This window comes from Heloderma suspectum, chromosome 2 (genome assembly GCF_057233095.1).
Source record: "Heloderma suspectum isolate Gila_16-S chromosome 2, 16-S_ref, whole genome shotgun sequence".
Taxonomy (NCBI): Eukaryota; Metazoa; Chordata; class Lepidosauria; order Squamata; family Helodermatidae; genus Heloderma; species Heloderma suspectum.
The window spans coordinates 94,196,346-94,213,448 of NC_139459.1; the positions used below are offsets into that span (position 1 = coordinate 94,196,346).

Here is a 17,103-nt window from a genome sequence, read left to right on the forward strand (position 1 = left end):
GAAGAAGAAATTCCATGTTTTAGAATGGCCTAGTCAAAGTCCAGACCTAAATGCTTTCGAAAGATTGTGGCAGAAGCTGAAACGAGCTGTTCTGGCAACGAAGCCCTTAAATGTCACTGAGTTGAGGCACTTCTGCAAAGAGGAATGGGACAAAATTCCTCAAAATTGATTTGAGAGACTGACCAACAGTTACAGGAAGCGCTTACTTGAAGTCATTGCTGCTCAAGGGGGTGCTACCAGGCTATCTACTGAATCTAAAGGTTCACATTCTTTTTCACAGCTGTATATTGAATGTTGATAAACATATTTATCCAGTTGTGGATAAATAAAGCATGGTGTTTGTGTGTCATTTGTTTAATCAGGTTATTTATTGTTCTTTATCTAGGATCATGGGTTTAGATTAAGATAGAATAACGTTTTTGGTTAGAAATATGTGACAATCCTAAGGGGTTCACAGACGACTTCTCACAGCTGTATATTGCTACATCAATAGGAAGAGCCCACCCTACGCTGACTTTGTTCGCATGATCAAAACAAGCCATGGTGGCTTGTTTAAATTGGCGGTGCATGCTGGGCACCATTAACCTAATTACCACCTGGGTGCAGCTTGTGTCATCCAAACCTAGGCAGCATGGCTTGTTTGAGAGAAAAACAAGCCTCAAATAACCCGTGACTTGTGGTTGAGTTATTTGAGTGTTGTTTTTCCCTCAAACAAGCCATGCCACCTAGGTTTGGATGACAAACTGCACCCAGCCAGGAAATTCAGCTAATGGTACTGGGCATGCACTGCCAAGTTAAACAAGCCACCATGGCTTGTTTTGATCGTGTGAACCAGGTCATTGTAGGGTGGGGTTGTCCTAATGATGTAGCCGTATACATTCCTTTAGCAAAAACGTGGCTCATATTCCAGCTACAATTGGATTGTGTGCTGGTGCTGGCAAGGCTACAGCCAAGGTTAGATTCAATTTGCTCAAGTTAGCTATCTGATGAAATGCCTTCATTGTATCTGTTCCTTACCATTGGAAGGAATGTAATCATGCTTTCACTCTGGAGAACTGTAACAACTTCTCAGAGCTGGCGAAGCAAAGTTTAAAAAAAAAACAAGTGATTTCAGAACTCTTTGAATTATCCCACATTAGAAGCACTGTTTGGTAAAAAGACAGATGTTGTGCCTGTGTGACATAGTAATTGTCCAAGCCAGGGTTGGAAAAATCCTAGGCACTCAAAAATTCAATGTTAGTGCTTAGAAAATAAAAATATTTTTCTTTCCCTGGTCTCCAAACTCCAGATGTGAGATATGCTCTGATGATTACAGGTGGCAGATATGTAGTCAAAGCAAAGTTTCAGATGTGAAGTTTCAAGAAGTTGTTTCTGGGTATGGAACATATGTGTAATGATTTCTCATATGTGGACCTTATTTGAAATGTTAATAAAGCCCAGCTTGTTTTTGTGTTATACTACACAGAGGCTATTAATGATTTTAAATATCAACGTGTTCAATTCAAGCAGTTCACTATTGTATAATGACAAATTAGTAGCTTATTTTGTCAAATCATTGTTTACATATATAAGTACTATTACAAAGAAATTCAGTTGTTTCTGGAATAATTTCATTCAAATATGTATCAGCCATATGTGAATTTTCACAAAAGTTACTGTGTTCAGCTCCTGTATTATATTTTATTTATTACATTTCCATACTGCCCAATAGCTGAAGCTCTCTGTAATAATTCTGGATTCCATTTCTAAAGCTCAGTGCACTCCTATGCATGTTTACTCAGAAGAAAGATTCCTTGAGTTCATTGGGACTTCTCCCAATTAAGTGTGCAGAATATTTCACTTGTGCTAAAGGTCAGTCAGAATCAATTGATATTTTACAGTAACAGGCAGTAACTCTCAGGTTTATCTCTGATCTAACTTCAAATAGAGGGTTGGCGCTTCTGTCCATCTCCATCAGATATGCTAACATTTTGCCATGGTTTTACTAACTGCCATAATCTAGCACTGTTCATTCTTTGAGCTTAGATACCTAATATATTTTATTTCAGTTCAAAAACAGTGTTTATTCTTGTGATCTTAGTAATGAAGTAAAATGCATAAAACTTGTTATCTTATTAAGAAACCAGAAAAGGCATTATTCTTCAGGTTGTAAGCACACTGTAGTTCAAACTTGCCTTAAGTTTGAACAACTCTATAAGGTCATTGTAATGTTTGGTTAATGCAGTAATTATGGCTTCTAAAGCTTATAATTAAAAATGCAATATGTGAGTAATGAACTACAAACTTCTACAAATAAGGCCAATGTACTTCACTCCAGCCCTATGAACAGATCCACAACATTTTAGGATACCTTCCTACATGTACTTGTGTTAGTAATATATGACACATTAATGGCCCCAAAAGGAAAAAAAAAAAAGACCAACTCTTGAATTTACAATAAACACAAAAATCCCAGGCCTTTTCTACCTAGTCACCAGGAAGCAATTATTACACTCTAGAGGCCTGCTTCATTTTAGTTGTCATTTTAGCTATACATTTGATGCTTTGACTTCAGTGTTTCTAAGATAAGGGTATTTTTCAAGTGTTAATATATCACAAGATCTTGCTTGCTCAACATTAGGTGACTTAACTGAATGTAAATAATTTCTTTTGAGCTGGTGAAAAACTATAGCTTTCAACATGCAAGTCATTACCTGCAGTTAACAGGCGCCAAACATGCATGGAACAGGCCAAAGGCTTCAGTTCTGTATGCTTTTAATTGAGACTATGTCCCATTGAACTTGGTGGGACTTACTCCACGTAAATGTGCATAGGATTGGCCTGCAACCCAAGCTTCATTAAAATCATTGGAAGGCTTTTGCCATTGGCTTTTATGACATGAAGTTTTCACCATTAATCTGATGTCAGTGTAAGTACTCGATTTAAATGATTTTTATAAACAAAAACAAAACACATTTCAGGAATAGGGTATTAATAGCCTGAATTTGTTTTCTTTTCAACTACACAGTAACCCGATTTGCACGAATGTGGCTTGGTTAATCCCACTGCGCGTGCTGGTCTGGTCTCCCTAATTAGTCTTGCTGGCACAACTTTCTGTGTCATTTGAACCCTGGTGGCATGGCTTGTTTAAGGGGGCAGCAACCCTCAAATAACTCATGGGCTGCCACTTGTGGCAGAAATAAGCCACTGTGGATTGTTCTCCTTGCTGCAATCATTCAAACCAGCCCAGTGAGACAGCAACCTCGTTCACATGATCACTGTGTCCACAATGGCTTATTTAAGCCATGATAAGCTGCAGTGCCTGCAGACACCAAGGTACCCATTCGAGGCCCACGTGCAGCATGTGGTATCGTCCGAACCCAGGTAACAAGGGTGGTTTGGGGGTTAACCCTCAAATAACCCATGGTTGTTTAACCTCAAACAACCTCTGCCGCCCAGGATCAGATGACAGAACAAACCATGGAACACCACCACCCCGGCGTGCTGGGAGTTGAATTTTTAAAATGGCCACCAGCCCGTACCACAAACTTCTGTGACTTAAATAAGCCATAGTGGGCTGTGGTGATTGTGTGAACTGGCTTAGTGACCCAGTTTGCATGGTTAAAACAAGCCCCTGCAGCTTAAATAAACCTGTTGTGTTCTCTAAACCCAAGCAACAGGCTTGCTTGACGGTTAAACAACACTCAACCCATGGGTTGATGTAGGGTGATTTGGGGTTGTTTCCCCTCAAACAAGCCATGCTGCCCTGGTTCGGACAACATGGCAGGCTGCATCCAAGCAGATAATTAGGGAAGTGTTGCCTGACATGCAAGCTGATTGCAAACTGCCCCAGTATCAAGAAGGCTGGTAAACAGAAAAAGAAACAAAACACTTTTTAACCTCTGCACTTTCTGCTCATTTTTCCAGTTTTCTTTGCTGGAATTCTGTCTTGATTAAATAAAATGCCTTTTCTTAACTCCATACAACCTTATTTTAGACTGACCTTCCTTTCCAAGCCCAAGAATATTATATTTTAGCAAACCTACCATTTTGTTAGACTTTATATACTGTTGTAATAGGACAGTCAGATGTGCTGGCATAAATTGCTAGGATTGAGGTCGTAGCCAAATAAGTCAAAAACAAATTCTGCAATAAGGAAAAGATAATTCTGTAATCTCTTATTTTTTCCCCTTAATTCTAGTAGTCATGAGCAGGGACAAAGAACAGTGCACGACACTGAACTCCTGTGCCCAACCACTGGAAAGTCTGCTTAGTCTTCTCTAATCCTTCCTCCAGATTCTTTATGGATTGATTTCATATTTCTTAAGACATCAGAACTTCCATTAGTACAGAATGCACCAGCTAGGTTTCTAACTGGGAATAGCTATCTTGCCAGTTCTTAATTACCTGATCTGGCTACTGTCCATTTCCAGGCACAATTCAAAATGATAGGAATGTGCCTTGGATTAGGCCAAATCCCAAATTGAATTGGGCCTCTTCACAGGGATTCTGTGGTTTTCTGAGGAAAAGTAAGTTTCCATCTGAAGCAACCAGTACCAAATTTGCACCTTTCCAAAACTCTGGGAGAAGGGCAGACTTTATGTCTACAAATATTCCTAACTTCCCCTAAACTCTACTATATGTAGCAAATGCGGGGGGGGGGGGGGGCTGCAGTAGAGAGGAGCTTAGCGATTGACAGATCTACCTTCTAAACACAGGGAATGGTTTACAAGGACTTGCCCAGTCATAGTGGGCAATCATGGGGAGGGAACTTGAGTCTTATATAATACTTTGCTCTAGTCTGTTCTCTGCTCTTTGCAGGTTCTATCTCATTTGAACTTTAGGGAGTGAGACAGGAATGATTTGTGGCTTGTGTACTTAATCCTTCCTGATTCCTTATCCTTCCAACCAATCCTTATTCCAACTTTCCAGTCTTATTTCCTGAAATCCTTCCTTTCCCATTCATTCACACCCTTATCCTTCCTGAAGAAATTGTTTCATTTATTCTTGCTGTTTGTTACTTAGTCTGTCCTGTTTTTGTTAGACCTTAGATATATAAGCTGTGCCGCTTCCCTTCCCCCTACACCTCCCCTCCACTCCCCGCTCCCATATTTTGGCCCTAGTTCTATAAGCTAGGTTTTATTTGGAATTCTGTACTACCTGTTTTGCTAGCGTGTCAGTATTATATTTTACTATTCTCTCACTGTGCTCATTGTGCTGTGTGTGTGTGTGTGTGTGTGTCATAATTAGTTTGTGTGTGTGAACATTATTATACACATACACACTATGATCTATTGTACAAACAAGCACTAAAGTGTGTAACGTATTAGTACATTATGAAACCAGTTCATGGTGGTTGCAAAGCACATGGTGCCCACAGGGACAGATAAAGAGTTGCTGCTGGCACTGCCCATGACCAGCCGAATCCCCCAACCCTCACTCAGACATCCAGTATTTGCAGGCAGGAGCAATTTGGAGCAGACACAGCGGCTTTACCCCAGGTCTGACGCTGCTGCTAGTGGGTGCCAGCCCACTCCCACTGCAGAGATATCTCATTTTGTAGAGGAGGAAGCAGCAACACTGCATCCCTGGCAGTTCCAGTGCTAGAAGAGGGAGAGGTAGGCATCTTGCTAGATATTCTAGAGATATGAACATCTGTATTGACATCGGCCCACCTCTGCCTAATTGCTGCTCCTTCATTGAATTTCTCAACTCAAAACTTCAACAGTCTGTTGCTCTTTCAGTGCAGTACCTCAACTCTGACCATTGGAACACTTTTTGCTCCAGCATGGTGTCTCAACTCTGTACCTAGCAAGTTTCTCAGTCTCGCCTGCCTGCTTGCCTCCACCCACTACCCACTTACCTCTCTAACAGTGCAGTATCTCAACTCCAAGCCTTGAAACACTTTGCTGCTCTAGCACAGCGCCCTGCATGAAGTAATATGAAGACAGTGTGGCAAGGGTGTTAGGTGGTGGTGTCTACCCCCCTCTGTCCTTGGCCCTCTTAGATGCTCTACCGCAGCTCTGTATGTCAACTCATAAGCTTGAAAGTTTTGCTGCTCTAGCAAAATGTCAAATAATACAGGTACTGTGCTTTTCTGATCAGGGTTTGCTTGCAGCTGATAAAGGTGCTGCATATAAGTTCTGTGCCAGGCAGGACTGGGAGAGTGTAGCATCAGGTGCTTGCTTGGAAAATGCTGGCTGACATTTTAAGTCTTTCTGCTACTGTATGCCCCATCCATCATCTGGCCCTGTCCTATTTCTTTTTCTGCAACTTTGGTGCCAGTTGAGCAGAGAACAAAAACGGCTTAACAATGCAGTTTTATGTGTGTTCTAAGCAGTAAGCTGGAACTTACTCCCAGGTGAGTGTATATAGATTTGCAGCCTACACTGTTTTTTATTAGTCGTAATTCACTAACTCCAGTCAGTACATCACGAGGCAAGCTTGTGGTAGCAAAGCATGTAGTTCCTCCAGGGGTAGAGGCAGAGTTTCTGTTGGCAATGCCCTTGCCCAGCTGGGTCACAGACACCCCTTCCCATCCAAGCCTAAACATCCAGTATTTGCAGGCAGGAGCAGTTTTCAGGAGCAGAGACAGCAATTTCACCCCAGCACTCTCAGTCTGCTGCTAGTGGGAACCAGCCCCCTCCCATGGCAAAGAGGGGTCTTTTTGCAGAGGAGTCATTAAGCAAGAGCCAGACCTTTTGCCATGTGTGTACATCTACCTCTGTCCAATCATCAGCTTTGCACTTGTGACTTTGGTGCCAATTGATGAGTAGAACACATTAAAACTTAGAAGTTATCTTTGCTCTCAGGGTCAACTAGGTTTGGGATTCTTCCTCTGTAAATGTGAACATTTGTATTCTCTGTTTTGGTCTGTGTGTATTGTGTTTCCATATTATATAGTACGTTACTGTTCTGTCTTAATTATGTTTTTACACGCACGCACACACACCTATACTACAGTGCCCAAGTGCTACACTTCCACAGTGTTGATATTAATCATCATCAAACAGTTTTGTGGTGGGAATCACATTGGCCTGGTTTGCACAATCACTGCAGCCCATAGGTGGCTTGTGGCGCAAGCAGGTGGCCATTTTGAATGTTCAACCCCCGGTGTGGGATTGCCATGGTTTGTTATATCATCTGAACCCAGGTGGCAGCAGTTGTTTGAGAGTTAAACAATCCTCAAACAACCCTACGAAAGGCCATGGATTATTTAAGTTATTTAACCTCAAACAACCCCTGCTGCCTGGGTTTGGATGACACAACCGCCTGGGGTGAGGGCTTGAATAGACAACCTGCGTCTTTGCCGGAATTTACCTCATTTTACACCACTTTTTCATCAAAACTTCATCTCCAGTGACATCAAACAAGTTGAAAGTATGCCATTCATTGCCTTCCTTTGTAGTTCCCCTCCCACCCAAAAAGCGACTTTGGTGCCTAGCACAAAAACTACTGTACCTTTCTTTTTGTAATTTGGCAGGTTTCTTACCAAGAGGCACCTCTACAATGTCTGCTGTTTTCATACAAATTGCCCACTTTGTAATGGGAAGTGATTAACAAACTTTTTTTTTTAACAACCACAAAACTGCAAAGATTCCCTTTGCACAAAACCTCTGCGCTTCTCTGTCTGAAATTTGGCAGGCGTTATCCCACAGAAGGGGCAACTATGCCAGCAAGTTTTATCCTATTCTCTCTCCCTCCCCCCCATTTCAGAGCCATTTTTTTGATTTCCAGTTACCTTAGTGAGAGACACAAAGCTTTGGACTTCTGAATCAAGTTTTGAATTTGGCTCTAAATCAGATTGGGTGTCCTCCTTGGTCTGAGGTGAATCAAGCTAATTTCCTAATTGCTGAATCAGGGTCTGAGCCAAATCTTGTAGCTGTTGCATACCCCTAGCTGGTGCTTGCATATAAAATACATAAAATATCACCTCCCACCTGAGCCTGCCCAAACACTGCATGCATTATCTGAGTTTCCCTTCTAATAACCCCACCAGCTAAAGTTAGGTTGGTGATGACACCCCGCTTACGGAATGTCCTCCCCAATGATGCTCTCCTGGCATGTCATCCCAGTGCCAGGTGAAGACATTTTTGTTTGCACAGGTTTTTAATAGGTATTACCAATTCGGGGTGGGGGGGTTATCTGCTGTGTTAAAGTTCTATGCTAAATGTTTACACTTGCTGTGTTTTACTTGCTTTTGTGTGGTTTTAATATCGTGTATGCTGCCCTGATAGTTTCATTGAAGGGCAGCTTAAAAATCTTATAAATAAATACATTTTAAAAACATAGGGCTGATTAGAATGCTACACCGCTCCTCTGTCCCTAGGAAACACAGGGCAGTTTGAAATGTGGTGAATGTATGGGTAAGAACAGGGAAAATAAGATTGCAGTGATTTCCTGCAATAGATGAATGGGTTCTAATGGGAGATTGCTGGGGAAAGGATAAGAGAAGCAGCAAGTTTTCCACCACCATCTAGATTTACACAGGTGCTAGTTGCCTATGCAAGCTTAATGTTGAAAAACCTGATTGTGTTTGGTTAATGTAAGATACAATGATGAAATAAGTGCTTAAGAAAGAAATGCACTTTTAACTTTTACTAGAGTTAAATTTTAATATTTCTTTTATTTACTTGGGTCTATAAAATTAGATTTTTTGACCAACAATATTTTTGTGGTGTTTGCTTAGCAGTCAAAAAGCTAGTGGACGCTACACTGACGGTTAATACATGGGGTGCTTCCAAATTGGAAGCCCCTGGAGCTTACCCGGTCATAGTTCTCCTATAAGCTTTGTGAGGAATTGCAACAGACTTTCCACACTTGGAGAATTTAGACCTGGGTTTTTGGTAGGTATTCTGCTTGGTAATAACCACAATAGTCAGCATGATGTAGCCATGTGAGCAGAGAAGAGACAATAATTTGCACTAAAGTGATGCTTTATTTATGTGCTGTTGTACAATTACTTCAATAAATTTTTAAAAGTGTTTTAGGGCAGATAATCAGCACTGTGTTTTTTCCAAACTGGCACCAATCTGGTAGACCAGAAAAGGTAGTGTGTTGCCTTTTTAAATCAGTTTATTATTTGTGCTGAAACAGTTTTGTTTAAGTAATATTATATCAATACTTCGGTAACTTTTGTTTTTAAAATATAGGCAAAAAGACATTTTAGTGCAAATGCAGATATCAATTAAAAAGAATCCATGTTGATAAAATGGCACTGTCGAGAAAAATAATAGGTAAGGTGTGCCAAAGTAGATGTGTGGTGATAATTTCATCTGCCTGATGTGTCTACATGCATCAAAACCATGCCTGTTAAAAAAAAAATTGGAAGTAGTACAGGGAAAATACAGGACAACATATTGACATCATGTGGTTGCCCTATAAAAAGAAAGTGAACAAAGCAAGGCTGTTCCAGTGTAATACCTAGTACAGAAGCACCGATGATGTCAGGCAAGTCTTAAGCTCTTTCACACACTTTCGAATGTGTAACGGGGGACTCAGCATTCGGATGGCTCCACTGTAATCCTTCTATGGGTAACTTATGTGATCCATTATGCAAATACGCTTTGCAAACTCCTTTGGGTTTTTCTGCTCTCTCACTGCAGAGGGTCCATTCTGATTGGTGTGGCTAGAGAAGTAGGGCATCTTTGGCATAGGAATGTACTCATTCTTTTAAAGATAGTGACTTAAGTTGATTTGTAGTTTAGAGTTTAGATTCAGCTTTGTTTGAAACCATCAAATGCCAGTTGTACCTCTGTACCAGCATTGCTTTCTCACGAAGTCTATAAGCTGCATCCAGTTCATATTGCTCATGGGTGCCTTTTCTTTTTATAAAGAGATGGGTTGTGTGCTCTATGTGAAGTTAGAGTCTCTTACATTAATTGAACAATACTAAATTGGGATTTTATAAATTGCCTGCTCATGAAGGTATTTGGTAGCTGAAGTTGGGCCAGGTGTTTTGATAGCTGATACAAATATAAGGAATAGAAATGTGGGAGCATCTTAACCTACTTTTTACTGTCTTGGGTGGATAGAATGCCTTGATGTAGCTTCACTTCTCTCTACATGAAGTTTGAAAGCGTGAAGAAACTGGAATAACACACCTGAATCTTAGAAAACTAACATCTGGGACATCCATGCTATATCTGTTTTTCGTAAATAGTTTTCATATTTGAGAAGTTCTGTTTCTTTTGTTACCTTAAAAGCTAATCACTTGGAGTATGATCCAGTCAAAGTTCAGCCCTGTTAAGTCCTGTTGATGCAAGTGGGAAAAAGACATTACACTGTTGAAATCAGTAGGACTAAAATATTATTTTGTGTGGGTTATCTTTCAGTATGTGGGTGTGTGCTTAAAATAATACATACTAGGAAACATACATTAGTAATGCTTAGAAATGTATTGAACAAGTGAACTGCTTAAACAAAACTATGAACTTTTTTTTTTTTAGTTTAAGGAAGAAATCTCTAAGCGTTTTAAGGCCCACACTGACCAACTTGTGTTGATATTTGCTGGAAAAATTTTAAAAGATCAAGATACGTTAACCCAGCATGGGATCCATGATGGACTTACTGTTCACCTTGTCATCAAAACACAAAACAGGTAGGGTGGCTGGTGTTTGTTTTCCTGTTTAATTATGCATAGTTACTTCCATTTCTGACAAATTTTAGTCAAACTGAATTGCTTCAAAATAGTATCTCATAGCCTATTAAATTGGTAGTACAAACTAGAGTAGGTTAAATCTTTGATTGTAGCAAATGGCAAAAATATGCACCTCTCTGTACTTCTTGTGTGTTGTTTTGTGTGGCCCTCTGAATTCTTACTAGTTTACCAGGTATTATCACCAGGTATTCCTGATGATACATAGCATTTGGCTGTTACAGCAGAGTACATGCATCTGTCACCATTCATCTTCCATCACAGAAACAATTGAGTATATTTTTGTCTCTGCCTACCAAGTTGTTGTCATTTACAGTTAAGAAATGAAAGGAATACTAAAGGAGGATTGGTAAATTACAGAGAAGTTGGATTCTTTTTGCATCTTCATTGTGGAAGATGTAGGTCAAATATCCATGTCTGGACCAGTTTTTAGAAGGAGATCTAGGAAACTACAAGCTAATACATATAATTTAAAATAAACCTGCTCCATTTAAATTGGTGGAAATCATTATTAAAAGTAGCATTATTAAGCATATAGAATAACGAACCTTGCTAAAGAAGAATCATCGTGGCTTCTCCAAAGAAAAATCTTGTCCCACTGACCTTAGGAAGTTCTTTGAGGGTCAACAAACATATGGATAAAGGTGATCCTGCAATTATGATTTACTTGGGCTTCTAGAAGATGTAGTGATAGCCACTAGTTTAGAAGTTTTTAAAGGGGTATTAGACAAATTCAAGGGGTATTAAATTCATCTATCAATAGTTGATGATGATATGAAACCTCCAAATACACAGATGTTATGCACCTGGAGAGGAACAGCAGGTGTAGACTATTGTTTTCATTCCCTGGTTGTTGTGAGCCTACTGGAAGCATCTGGTTGGCCATTGAAAACAGGATGCTGCAATACATACACCTTTGGACTGATCTAGGAAAGTTCCTCTTAACATTCATGAATAGCTAGGATTGCTTAACATTAAGGGCTACTTAACATTAAGAATCTACTTAATATTAAGGCCTACTACACACTCTCCCCCCCCCCCCCAATATCATGTTGAAAAGGTTGTGTACCTTGCAAGGGAGGAAGGCCTCAAGAGTGCCCCGTGCAACCTCGGTAATGGTAGCAGGAAACTACCAGATGTATCTGCTTGCTTGCACATGTTCTTGGAACAAGAAAAACGCATGCATGCTCACATGTCACTTTAAGCCATAAATACTGGCTTAATAAAACATGATGTGAACAGCCAGTGCACTGGTGCATGCAGTCCATTCACTCATTTTATGTGAGCAGGTAATTAGAACAGGAAGGGATAGATTAATGTGATGTCCATACCTAGAATTATGGTTAAGGTCACACAAACAAGCCAGGAACATGAACTAGCTTCAAGCCAGGGTTTGTTTTTGGCTTATGAATCCTGGCTTGTTTGGGCACACTGAACCTTAATCCTGCATTCGGACATCATTTGGAGCTATCCCTTCCTCATTTGTTTACCGACTTGTGAAAGGGAGAAAGTGAAGCGGGAAGCAAACAGACTGTATGCACAAGCATGCTGCTTATTCACATTGTGGTTTATTTTCAGAATTCCTGGCTTAAAGGGATGTGCGAATGTGGCCGTTGTCACTGTATACACAATTTTTACTTTTTCCCAGTATGAGTATTTATACGTTTGTAGGCAGAAATACTGTGTATTGATGTGACCCTAAATGCCAGTTCAGATAATTTAAACTGTGTTTTAATTAGATCAGCCTTGCCCAGCCTGGTGCCCTCCAGACGTGTTGGACTGCAACTGCCATCATTCCCAGCCAGGAAGTTTGCAGTGGCTCATTCACAATAATCTAAAACGTGGGTTAACTGTCTGAACCAGGCCTATGAGAACATTGATAAGAATTCACCATTCTTTTAACACAGAAACATTTCTATGTCCTTCCTGTCAACACTTAATAAAACAGGATGGTCATACAACTCAGCCTTGTATTTGAAGAAAGCATATACTTTCTTGGTTATGCAGTATGTTGACACTTTTGCATTTATTAGGCTGGCATTTGCATCCAAAGCATTCACATTCTGTGAAAGTCAGTGAGCTGAGTAATTACATAATTTAGAACTGAGGTGCCATACTAATATGATTGGCTCCATGAGTCATCCTTGCCCACATTGAGATGGTTCTGACATAATATGCAAATGCCAGCCTTTGGATGCAAATGCCAGCCTAATAAATTCTTCAGAATTCTGGCTTATTGGGAACAAGCAAGTGTGCTGGGGCATATTGCCTGATCACTTCCACTTGGCTCCACCTGCACGTGGGAGTAGTTGAACAAACCAGGAAACCTCAATCCATAGTTTGTTTAGCATTACATCTGTACCTCTTGGATTATGATTCTGGCTAGTTATGAGAGCAGCAAGCCAGAGATCCCAGTTCAGATATAACGCTAAACCATGGACAAACCTGGTTGGTTTAGCCGCTCCCACTGGCAGGGAGAGCCAGACTGGAATAATTGGGCAGCATGCATCAGCACATTTGCTCATTCCCACTAACAAGCAAACCGGCCCAATGAGTTATTTGACTATTAGGGAACACTTTTGTTTAAAAGAATACAGGTCCAAGAGATGCTCTAAAATGGATTAGTGTCTAAATTCATTCAAATCTAGGAAACAATTGCAAGCAACACAAGCTTTTTCTTGTTGGATGTAACTTTGTTGGAAAAATCTCAATGTCTCTGCTGTTTCAAAAAGCAGATCTGGGCTTTGTGTAATTTTAATTTCTTATAAAACCAAATAGAAAAAATCAGGAGCTTGATACATTCCATCCTATGTTCATTGCCTTCCAGTAGCTTTGTTTTTTCTACTTTAGAAATGAGCCCCAGGAGCAAGAATCCTTCTGGACTCTGTTTCTGAGCAGGCTGACAAGACAGCAATCTTTTCATGCTGTTGCATCATGTTATGGCAATTCCAGCACTTGTAATATTTATTCATAAAACAATAGATACAAATTAAGTTTATAGTATGGCAGTTCATTGGATGACTTTACCTATAGTAAGTTGGATAATGCTGTGATACTGTAACACTATCTTGGTATGTCACTGGGGAAAAATTACTTACTCTGATCTTTTAAAAATCTACTCATGAAACACATATTGAAACCAGAAAAGGGAGAATGGTTAACTTAGCTCTTAGGGTATTGTATATTAAATCACTTCAGAGTCACTTGGATGCTAGGTAAAGTGTGCTAATTATTGATTTAACCTATATTTTCTATGCCAGTGTGGACTTCACCATCAACTTTTAACTATATCTTCAAATCTGAAGGGTTGTGTTAATTTTCTTCAGCTGTAGCCAACTAAGCAAGATTGTACTGAAAGGAAAAGGCAGTAACAAAGGGAGAATATTGGAACTGTTGAGTTTAATTTTGAGTTGGGTAACCATGACTTTTCAACTGGTTTGTGAAATAGCACAGATTACATGAGTGCATGTAACATGGCTCTTCCAATCTTATACCTCCTATAAACATTATCAACACTCTGCTCTTCTTGCCTACCTAGGAGGCAGCCTGTTCAGTGGCAGTTGAGCTAGGTTCGTAATGCTCCTGTTTTCATCTTCTTTTTTGAGGACAGTATAATTTGCTGCAGATGACAGGACTTACCCTGAACTTTTACCTGTATTGAGGGCAGTAACTACAGTCCAGGGCCATAGTGGCCTGTACGGACTGCATGCGCAGTGGTATTTCGAGATGTAACCATTGGTTCTTCTTCATGGTCTGTGTGCATCATACCTCCTGTGAGTTTAGTACCTGTGCAGAGCTCTGTTTCGGAACATTCTAAAACCTGCGATAGTATGTTTGTGGGAACCCACACCCAGCCTTCTGCTCACGCTTGTCGCACTCCATTCTTGACTGGAGCAGCATCAAACATTGACCTGGTTCATATGTAATGAAAACCCATCAGTTAAACAACCTATGGGTTGTCATGTACACATGAGGACAAGTGCACTCACCTCTTACACAGCAATGCACGATCGGCTCCTTGTAGGTTGCTGAGCATGATGTGTGAGTCCAGACTGCTTGGTTACTTAGGGGCTAAACAACCTAGCAGTTAACCCATGGGTTGTTGTTGGGCTGTTTAACACATGAGCTCTTATGTGCGAACAACGCCATTGAGTATGATTGTTGTTGAATCATGGGTTGTTGAAGTGTGGGTTGTCTATGGTTTAACTATGAGTTATTAACCACAAATAACCCAGAGTTCATAACCCAACAACAACCCATAGGTTCTCTTCCTGTGTTCTTTTTTTTAACAACACATAGTTAAACCATAGTATGGGGTTTGCACATAATGACAAACCACAATTCAACAACCCAAAATTCAGTGACAACCATACTCAACCCATAAACCTGGTTCATATGTAATGGCAATCCATAGTTAAATTAACCATGGTTTGTTGAATTGTGGGTTGTCATTACATGTGAATCCAGAACTGTGGGTTAACTATGGGTTGTTAACCACAAACAGGCCACAAAGAGAACCATGGTTTGTTCTTGGGTTGTGAACTGTGGGTTGTTTAAACCATGGGTTGTCATTCTGTGTGAACCCAGAATCATGGGTTGTTCATTGGTTGTTTCACCAGGCTACAGAGGCAGCAGACAAGAGCAGTCCAAAAAACATCAGCCTCTTTACTTGCCAGTACCACAGTGCCACAAAGTCATTTGGGATATAGGGAGCAAGCAAGCAAAGGAGGAGGGAAACAAACCACCCAGGGACTGAGACAACAAAGAATGGTTTGTTTGATTGTCTGCCACACAAATCTGGGGTAGGGAAACAAGCCGTGGTTTAAATAAACCATGGGTTAGCGTTTTGTGTGAACCAGGCCATACTCAGGGTTGTTCTTACATCTGAGCCAGGCCATTCTCTTTCTTTCATCTTAGGAACTCGAGTTAAGTAGTGTCTACTTATTTTTTCATTTATTCTTTCTATTTAGTTCTTTCTCTCATTTCGCATTTAACATTTTATTTTTTATTTTGCATCTTTGGACCTATACCCTTAAGACTCCCTTCCGCAAGTGCCCTCATTGTGGGAGCAAATTGCCCCCTATACACAGTCACTCTCTCCCTGCCTACTCTGTTTGGGAGAGGGTCATAAGGTGGCTTCCCACTCTTGTTGTCAGGCTTTGATTAAGGCTTGTTGGAATTGCTTCTCAAGGTTCCAAGCGCTGCTTGGAGCAAGCTCTTAAGGCTGTGGACAATGGAGTTAGAGTTCAACTGCCACAAGCATGGGCCACTGTTTCTTACATATGACCTCTGGAAATACCTTGTCCCATGGCAGTAATAAAGTAGTAGTGTTTTAACTTTTTCATACCTGGAACTCCTTTTTAACCCAAAGCTACAACACAAGATTATATACACTTACCCAACAGCTAAGTTCATTACTCTCTGGTATGCTTGGATGCAAAGGAGGAAATTTTGGCAATTGCCATTTGTAATGCAGAGGCAGCGTCCTTGCTGAAAATGTCTTTATGCAATGATGAAACACAAAGGAGCTCTGTTCTCCTTTGCATATGGTCACCCTTATCCCCCTCTGCTTTTGCTTTCACTTCCTTCTTTTTTAAAGAAAAAAACCTAAAGAAAATGATGGTGGTATGTAAGTGCTGTGATCCACCTTAGGTTGGAATGCAACCCACATGTGAGTTCTGACCCACCAGTTGAAGAGCAGTGTATTACTAGGATACTAACTCCAGTGGTAATTAATTTGGTTCAGGTCATTTCTTCATATGTGGTGCATGTCTACAAGTTCTGATATTCCATTGATTTTTGCCACTTTTACAGGCAAAAATTGAGGCCTTTTCTGCATGATATATTCTGAAAGTATTATTGAGATGATCCAGACCAATTTATGAGGAGTCAAAATAGTCTATTAAAGTATGAACCCTGTAATTCTGGTTTTGGAACATAACTAATAAATGGAAGAATTGAATTGCTTTGGAATGTCCATATTGAAAAGCTAGTTATTTACAAAGTGGTTTTTCAGATAATCTTTTTGCTATGCATCCCTACGCTAAATTGCTTGACTAGTTAAAGTATTCTTGTTTAATATCTTTTTAGATCACATGATAATTCAGCTCAGCAAACAAACACTGCAGGGAGTACTGCCACCACAACAGCATCTACCAGTACTACCTCTACAAATACAACAAACACCAGCCCTTTTGGTTTGGGTAAGGTTTCTTGGTTTTGAAAAGCTTCTCTGGAATAAGAATGCTGTTTTTCATAATATAGTTCTGATATTTAAATCTTATGAGTAAGTTTTTGGAGCATATTTGTCTTGTTGTAACTGCACTTTCTAAATAGTTTAATTCATGTATGTGTTACAAAAGCCCTGTTACTTTCTAGATTTTAGTTTTTACTATCTGGATTACTAGATATTAACCGAGTTTGGACAACCACGCAGGAAGAAGCAGCCATCATGGCTTCTCCCCCTA

At 40.1% G+C, this 17,103-nt stretch overlaps 1 protein-coding gene across 1 annotated transcript in view; it reads left to right on the forward strand.

Annotated features, from left to right (window-relative positions):
• Positions 1-17,103, forward strand: part of UBQLN1 (ubiquilin 1) — a 35,122-nt gene that overhangs the window by 5,275 nt on the left and 12,744 nt on the right. Inside the window, exons 2-3 of the mRNA XM_084834226.1 lie at positions 10,428-10,579; positions 16,727-16,839. Coding sequence (XP_084690352.1) covers positions 10,428-10,579; positions 16,727-16,839 — 265 coding nt within the window. The remainder of the gene's footprint in view (positions 1-10,427; positions 10,580-16,726; positions 16,840-17,103) is intronic.